General features: G+C 50.9%; 1 protein-coding gene across 1 annotated transcript in view; it reads right to left on the bottom strand.

The window, feature by feature from the left end:
- LOC122709163 (ral guanine nucleotide dissociation stimulator-like) overlaps nucleotides 1-8,869 on the bottom strand; it is a 29,028-nt gene continuing 20,159 nt past the window's right edge. The window contains exons 2-7 of the mRNA XM_043926308.1: nucleotides 4,528-4,613; nucleotides 3,547-3,657; nucleotides 2,719-2,912; nucleotides 2,027-2,086; nucleotides 895-1,088; nucleotides 1-619 (exon numbers count right to left, since the gene is read on the bottom strand). Coding sequence (XP_043782243.1) covers nucleotides 429-619; nucleotides 895-1,088; nucleotides 2,027-2,086; nucleotides 2,719-2,840 — 567 coding nt within the window. The 5' untranslated portion in view covers nucleotides 2,841-2,912; nucleotides 3,547-3,657; nucleotides 4,528-4,613 and the 3' untranslated portion in view covers nucleotides 1-428. The remainder of the gene's footprint in view (nucleotides 620-894; nucleotides 1,089-2,026; nucleotides 2,087-2,718; nucleotides 2,913-3,546; nucleotides 3,658-4,527; nucleotides 4,614-8,869) is intronic.

Raw genomic sequence — 8,869 nt, 5'->3', positions numbered from 1 at the left:
CAAACACATATTAAGAGAGGGAAGTATCGGGGTGGAGACACAGGCGCAGGGCTGGTGCTGGCACAGGGGCAGCACAGCATCTGCCTGGGAAGGCGAGGCTGGCGGACGAAGTGGGAGCAGCTCCAGGGATGTTAGGGCAGGACCTGGCTCCAGGGCCCGAGCTGCTAGCAAAGCTGTGTCTGCCGGGGTCTCTAGAAGCACAGCTGGATAACACCGGAGCCACAGCTGACTGCAACGCACCAAGGAGCTCCAGAGCCGAGGCAGTGCCCTGGCCGAGGTTGGCTTAAGTCTGGGGACCGAGGCTGTAGAAGCAGCGCTGGCACAGGATTTCCGGGCGATTCAGGCTCTAAAGGAGGAAGAGAGCTGTTTCTTGGACGTTCTCTGGATCTAGAAGTGGAGCCTGATGGTACCTTTCCTCGCTTCCAAGCCTAAGGGAGAGCGACGGCATGAGCACGCTGTAGCTCTGGGTTTGGAGCCGGCATGTTTATTTGATGCAGTCCTTGAACTTGAATGGGAGCTGGGCTTTGAGCTTGCTCTGACTGTGGAGCTGTGGCAGGTAGTAGGGATGCTGTTGGCTCTAGGTCTGGGGATGTTTCCAGAGCTTCTTCTCCAGCGGGTGCTGTTTCTCCCAGAAGAGAAAACACTGTCAGTAAGACTGCTTGTCCATGGATCTCAGAGACAGGACGCTACTCGCTCCTTAGCCCTGAAATCTCAATCCAAGATGCCACCTCCCCCAGGAAGTCCTCCCAGGCTGCAGTCCAGGGGAATAGTGATCTGAGCCTCCTCAATGCCCCTGGCTTAGCTCCAGCCTCAGGAGGCGCTGCTCTGTGTGGCCCAGCCCCCTCCCTTCCTTCTTCGCCCCCCTCCTCCTCACCCACCCCGAGTCCTCCTCACCATGCCCCTTTGCCCCAGTGGGCTCCAGGGTCTCCCGCTGCGCCAGGAGATGGCGGGCTCGCTGCTCCAGGTCCGAGTCGGGCATGCTGAGCTCAGCGTACGCGAGGAGCATCTTCAGGCAGGGACGGTCTGGGGACTGCAGGAAGTCCTCAGGGTAAAGCTGCAGCCAGGTGCCCAGGATGGAGGCCATGGCCCTGGGGGCGTCACGGGGGCAGCAGAGTCAGAGACCTGGCCTTCCCGCCACACTGCACTCCGGGGCCGCCCTGCGGGGACCCGGGCCTCTGCGCCTTCTGCCCCTGCCCATCCAGAGGTCAGTTCTCCTCCACGCTCCCTCTCACCTGGCTGACCAGGCAGAGGAGGCCTGGACACAGGGGAGGGGCCACCAACGAGCCTGCTCAAGTGACAGCCCTTGATCCACAGCGTGACCATCAGTCCGCTTCCTGAGGGCAGCCTGACAGAGTGCACTGACCCTCCCCTGCCCCGCCCCCTGGTGTCACCACTGCGAGGGCAGGCCGGGCGTCTACTCTGGTCACTGCATCTCGGGAACACGAAGCGGTCCCAGGAGTATCTGGCCCAGGAGGGCACACACAGACTCTGTCATCTGCCGAGGCTTCCTGCGGGCCTCCTAACACCTCAGATTTACCTCCTACACCTGCAGGTTGCCTCCTCCCCTAGGGATGTGCCTTCATCTCCTCCAGTCACTAACACTCATCCTTTACCAGCGAGGGCTCGGCTGTCCCGAGTGTCAATAGGTGCCCTGAGCACCAGCTGAGCAACCCCAGCTGAGGTTCCACCAGACAGTGAGCAGGATGCTCTCCACGCTGTGTGTTCTGGGTCCCAGGATCAGGGGTCGAGCAGGACTGGGATGGACAGGGGATGGGTGCAGACTCTCATGGAGTGGACTGTGACCTCTGCCCTACCAGATGCTCCTCAGAGCACCCCAGACCCCTCCACAGCTCGCTTGGCCTCCTTTCCCCTTTTCCAGGAGAAGCCCCCCAGACCTTGGCCCCCAGTAGGATCCACACTATGTGGGATCCAGGATTCTGCTAGCCCTGCCCATCCAGCAACCCCATTACTCCTGGCAGCTCTCTGGGGAAGGGGGTCGCTCCCTCTTGAATCACAATCCACTCACATTTTCAGCTGGTGCAGGGGTCCACCATCCTCATCGCAGTAAGGGAGGATGCATCCGTACCTACAGGAGGCCAGGAAGGTGTGTAACATGGACAGTATTGGAGACATGCACCAATGTGATGGACAGTGCGACTGGGTTCCCCGTCTCCCCCAGCCCCTCGCCCCGAGAGAACTGAAGCCCTGGGGGGCAGGACTGCTCTCTGCCCGAAGCGTTATATGATGCTTGTGCCTACAAAAGTGCCTGCGCCTTGGGCACCTTCCTCTATATTTCAAGAGCGAAAGAGCCCAACCAGCCCCTTCCGAGTGCCTGGGGCACACTGGTCACTCCCAGGGACCCCTGCTCTCACTCACCCAGGACAGGGCACCTCTCACACCTCACCTTGCCATTGGGAAAATGCTTTGGGCCAAAGTCAAAGGCGCAGAGATATCCGAGACAGAGGCTTCCTCGAGGTGAGGAGGAACGTGATGACTCAGCACAACCCCAGCCTTTCCAGGGGACCAGGTTCCCGAAAGCATTTTGCGGGACGCACCCACTTAGTGCCCACAGTCACCCTGGGGGCTTCTCCTCCCTTTCCCCTCGCGTGCAGAAGGGGCCAAGTGGGGCTCAGAGCGGTGGACGGACATTCCCACGATTCACAGCTGGAAGGTGGCCGGGTCCCCCTGAGTCCCCAGTTCGGGAGGGGAAGTGCTCACCTCGTGAAGAGAAGGTCCAGCACCTGCTGGGGGGTCCCAAAAGCCCTGTAGGTGCCCAGGAATGTGGGGAGGTAGGAGGGGTCACGGCCCAGGAAGGCAGGCACCAGGTTGCCCACCAGCATCTCCAGTCTGCGTCTCTGGACGCTCCACACCCTGCAGGTCTCATTCCTGTCCCCCGCGGACACACTTTCCCTCTGGGGTGGAGCACAGCAGAGAGACGAGTCAGAGGCAGCACCAAAGACTCCAGGAAAGCAGGGGCTGGAGCTCAGACTGAGTCCCCAAGCGTCCAGGACTCAGGGCGGGAGGAGGGGCAGGAGTGCCCTCCGCAGGATAAACATCCTGGCATCACGAGTGAACTGGCGCTGGGCCATGGTTACGTGTGTGAGCGTCTCGGGGCACTTTGTATTGGACAGCTCCCCGGGTGTTAACTGCATCATCCCTGTGGTGGTGTCCAAAACTTCCCATTCTGTGGATGAGAACTGGGGTGAGAGGGGCTGATCCTGGGGTGAGAGACTTCAGGATTCTCAGGCCCACATGGATCCCTAGGGATGGAGTTAGTACAGGGTAAACTGTAGAAAAATGCAGACAGGCTCCTTGGGGACATTAAGTGAAATCCTATCACAATCTCCTTCTGAGATTCCCACATGTAAGTGAACAGTGATTTTGCATCTGGACAAGTCAGGGCCTGGGCCGCAAGGGCGCTTCACAGAGCTGACAGTGTCAGGTTCCTCTGGGAGCAGGACTCCAGGAGGGACCCAGGGGCGGGCCAGGGTGGCTCTGGGATCCAGAACTTCCTGGGGGTCAGGCCTCCTCCCACCTGGCACTCACCCTGTGCCCTCCCTGGGCTCTGTGGCTGGTGTGGGGCTCCTGCCCCTCGTGCAGGGATGTGGAGCAGGGGGCTCCGAGGACCGGCTCCTGTCTGTAGTCCCGTGAGGAGCCCTGTGAACAAGTGCCCGGCAGCCGGGCAGAAAGTCTCAGGCCGCCGGCCAGCCGTGTGTGGTGCTTCTCGGACCCCAGACATCTCCCCTCCAGACACACGCCCACCACTCTCTGCACAGACCTCCACCGAGGATGCAGACACCCGACCACCCGACAGTCCTGGGTCCACACTGGCACAGAGAAGACCACCTCAGGGATCCTGTTTCCCCACTGCCAGCCCGTCCTCAGCTGTGACCGTGACAGGACCCCTAGGTCACCACGTGCCCACCAACCTGCTCCTGCCCAGAGGGAGAACCTCCCCTCAAGCCCCACGTCCCCGCACATGGAGATGAGGGCAGCTGGCGCTGCCCAGGGAGGGCTCCCAGTAGCGGCCAGGCCTGGTGTGGCCAGCTCTAGGTCGACTGGGGTTACCTTAGGTGACCTCCTGGTAAGGGACCAGAGGCATCCAGGTTGAGCGCTGAACCGCCTGAAACATCTGAACAACCTCTCCCTCCAGGGTTTCCTGAAGCAGAAGCCCTGACCAGTCGAGACACAGCTGGAGAACATCCTTCTGGATGAAGACTCTCCAGCCGAGTGAGCCCCAACTGGCTGTGGCGCTGTTGCTAGAAGGTGGGTGCCTGGTTACAGGGTTCCGAGTTCTGTTAGGGTCTGCCATCCAGGAAGTGACTTCACCACCCGGGGGCCCTTCCTTGGGTTGACAGTGGACACCCCTGCACATAGCCCTCGGGATCCTGACCGCTCACCCCTCACCCACGCAGCCCCGGGCCTCACACGCTTGCACCACACAGCCCTCCACACAGCTCCCGGGCAGGCTGTGTGTGCAGCTCTGAGGAGACAGACCTGGGCCCAGACTCACCTCCCGTTTCCCACCTGTTCTCCGTCCTGGATGAGTCCCTGTCTCTCAAAGCCTGTCGGTGTCCCCACCTGCACACCGGGGATGATGCCCGCATGGACTTCTAGGGATGTCCTCAGACATAGGTGGGACAAGAAATGGAACATGTGGGAGTCGTGTCTCACGCAATCTGTGCCTCCAGCCCCTGTATATTCTTCTTATTACCTTCCTCATATCTGTCCCTCTTCTGATCCCAACCCACAGTCCTTATTAAATGTCAATGTGAGTGTGCGTGTGTGAGTGTATCCCAGTGCTCACTCTGATAGGCCAGAAGAAAACTGCCTCTGTAAGGAGGAATAGGCAACAGTTTCCTAAGATCTCAGCGTTTCTAATTTCCAAAGCAAACCTAAAGAGAGGGCTCTCAGCTTTGGCCAAGGAGATCAAGACACTGTGACACAAGGCATTAAAGGTAGCAGGGGCTGGAGCTGGGATGACAGACTCAACATCGTCTGGCCCCACTGTCCACACCCATAACCACAGGACAGGATGTGACGACCCAGCTGCCTTCACGGGGCTCACAGCCCAGCAGACTCAGCATCTCAGGCTGGACACACAGAGGCCCAGGGACAAACTGGTGCTCACAGCCTGCCTTCTGCCACACAGACTTGACCATCCCATCTGTTGTGGCCTTTATGTCCTTGTCCTTAAATCACCCTGTCATTTTTGAGATTGCACCCAAGCACGCCATTTCAGACTCTTTTGCTGACTATGATGGCTACTCCATTTCTTCTAAGGGATTCTTGCCCACAGTAGTAGATGTAATGGTCATCTGAATTAAATTCACCCATTCCAGTCTATTTTAGTTCACCGATCCCTAAAATGCCAATGTCCACTCTTGCCATCTCCTGTTTGACCACTTTCAATTTACCTTGATTCATGGACCTAACATTCCAGGTTCCTATGCAATACTGTTCTTTATAACATCAGACTTTACTCCCATCACCAGTCACATCCAGAACTGGGCGTTGTTTCTGCATTGGTGCCATCTCTTCATTCTTTCTGGAGTTATTTCTCCAGTAGCATATATTGAGCACCTACTGACCTTGGGAGTTCATCTTTCAGTATCATATCTTTTTGCTTTTCATACTGCTCATGGGATTCTCAAGGCAAGAATACTGAAGTGGTTTGCCATTCTCTTCTCCAGCAACAAACAAGCCAAAAATATAAAAGGTAGGTAAGGACAGTCTCTGCAATAAATGATGTTGGGAAAACTGGACACTTACATGCAAAACAACCAAACTGGACCACTATCTTACAATATGCAGAGAACTGAACTCAAAATGCATTAAGCCTTGAGAAGAAGATCTGAAACCACAGAACTAGAAAAAAACAGGTAGAAACCTCTTTAACAGCTGTCTCAGAAATGATTTTTGGATCTGATTCTAAACACAAAAGAAAAGCAAAAAGGAACAACTGGAATTATAGCAGAGGTCAACAAAATAAAACAGAGAGAAGTGAAATGAAATAGGAGAAAATATTTGCAATTCATATATTTTCTAAGGGGCTAATATCTAAAATATATAAAGAGTTCATACAACTGAATAGCAAACAATAAAAACCAACTTCATTTAAAAAAGGGCCAAAGGTCTCAATAGACATTTTTTCCAAAGAAGACATACAGATGGCAAACAGGCACAGGAAAAGATGCTTTACATCTGTAATCATCAAAGAAATGCAAATCCACACCAACAGAAGTTACCCCCTCACACCTACCAAAATAGCCATCATCAAGAAGAACACAAATAAATGTTGGCAAGGATGTGGAGAAAAAGAAAACACTTGAACACTGTTGGTGGGAATGTAAATTGGTGTAGCCAGTATGGAAAACACCATGAAGGCTCTTCAAAAAATGAGACTGCGTCACGATCCAGCAATCCCGCTCCTGGACATATATTGGGAGAAAGCTGTAAACTGAAAAGATAATGCACGACTAGTTACAATGCCTAAGATGTGGAAGCAACCTAAATGTCCACTGCCACATGGATAAAGAAGATGCGGCGCATATACACAATGGAATACTGCTGAGCCATAAAAAGAATGGAATGATGCCACTTGCAGCAACTTGGATGGACCTGCAGATGGTCAGAGAAGTGAAGTCAGTCACAGAGAAAGACAAACGTCTTATGATACTGCTAACATGTAGACTCTAAAAAAGCGATACGCATGAACTGACTCACAAGATAGAAACGGATACACAAATTTTAAAAGCAAACTTACGATTACCAAATGGGACAAGTGAAGGGAAGGATAAATTAGGAGGTGGAGATTAATAAACAGATGCTACTATATGTAAAATAATGAACAAGGACCTACTGTATAGCACAGGGAATTCTCCACAATATTCTGTAATACCTTATAAGGGAAAAGAATCTGAAAAAGAATAGAGCTATGAATATATATAACTCAATCACTTTGTTGTATACCTGAAAATAATACCATACTGTAAATCAACTATTCTCCAGTATAAAATAAAAATTAAATTAAAAAAGAACTCATACAACTTAATAGCAAACAAAATAAATCTCGTTTTTAAAAGGGCAGAAATCCAAATACACATTCTTTCAAAGAAGATATACAAACGATCATCAGGCACATGAAAAGATGCTCAACATTCTAAATCACTAGAAAAATGCAAATCCAAACTGCAATGCAGTATCACTGACCACATGCTATCATCAGAAAGATCAGAAATAACACGCTGGGGAGTATGTGGAGAAAAAAGAACCTTTAGAAGCTGTTGGTGGGAAGGTAGAATGGTACAGCCAGTATGCAAAACAGTATGGAGGGTCTTCAAAAAACAAAAACTAAAATTACCTCATGATCCAGCACTTTCACTCCTAGGTATACATATCTGAAGAAAATAAAAACACTCATGGATCAGTAGTATCAATCATCAGTGACTAAGAAGAAGCATACATCTCTGTGGCTCAATGCTACGTCCCGGCCATCACCTGCTGCCCTACCAGGATTCTGGAAGCCTGAGCAGAAGTTGGAAGGGCATATATATCCCTTTAGATAATAATCATTTATAGCTATCTATGACAACCCACTCCAGTGTTCTTGCCTGGAGAATCCCAGGGACGGCAGAGCCTGGTGGGCTGCCGTCTATGGGGTCGCACAGACTCGGACACCACTGAGGCGATTTAGCAGCAGCATATAATAAGAATTATACACCATGAACAAGTGGGATTTATTTTTGGAATGCAAGAATGCTTCAACCTAGGAAAATGCATCTGGATAGCACATACATTAACAGAATAAAGGGGAAAAAACATGTTCATCTCAGTTCATAGAAAAAACAGTTGAAAAAATTAAACACCTTTTCATGCTAAAATCACCTGACAAATTACATTTGAGGGAAATTATCATGACAGAATAATGCCATACATGGAAAACCCATAGCCAACATCACAGTCATTGGTGAAACCTGGAAAATCTTTCCTTTGACTTCAGGAAGCATGCAAGAATACTGGGTTTTACCACTTCTAAGCAATAGTACTTGTAGTTTTAGACATGGCTGTCAGCAAAGACATAGAACAAAAGAAGTTGAATTAACGCATAAATCACCAACATTCAAATATGAAAAATGGAAGTAGAATTATTTATGTTCACATGTGACATGATTTCATAAGTACAAATCCTAAGGACGCCACCAAAATGTTATCTATAATAAATGAATTCATCAAAGTAACATGGTACAAAAATTAACACTGAAATTCACTTGCATTTCTGTACAGTAATAGGATCAGTTTGGAAAGGAAATTAAGAAAACGACCGCATTTACAAATACATCAGAAAGAATAAATTACTGAGTTTCCTTGGTGACTCAGATGGTAAAGAATCCGCCTGCAATGCGGGAGACCTGAGTTTGATCCCTGGGCTGGGAAGATCCCCTGGAGGAGGGCATGGCCACCCACTGCAGTATTCTTGCCTGGAGAATCCCCGTGGACAGAGGAGCCTGGCGGGCTACAGTCCATGGGGTTGCAAAGAGTCGGACTTGACCGAGCAACTAACCACAGCACTGGGTAGTTCACTGAGGAGGTGAAGATTTGCACAGTCAAACCTTCCAAACGCTGCAAATAAAGTGTATGACACAAATTCCATTTTCATGGATTAGATTTACCACTGTTAAGATTTCAATATCAGCCCCTGTAATATACAATTGTAATTCAATTCCTATCAAAATCCCACAGAAATAAAAAACACATCCAAAATAAAAAACCTATCCTAAAATTCACTACTGAACTAATTAAAATTCACTAATTAATACCTAATTAATGCCCAAACTGCCATCCTATTTTGAGCAAGAAAAACAATGTG

The sequence above is a fragment of the Cervus elaphus genome, chromosome 15 (genome assembly GCF_910594005.1).
Source record: "Cervus elaphus chromosome 15, mCerEla1.1, whole genome shotgun sequence".
NCBI classification, from domain to species: domain Eukaryota; kingdom Metazoa; phylum Chordata; class Mammalia; order Artiodactyla; family Cervidae; genus Cervus; species Cervus elaphus.
Note: the sequence above shows the minus strand (reverse complement) of the source record. Positions and strands in the feature narration are given on the sequence as shown.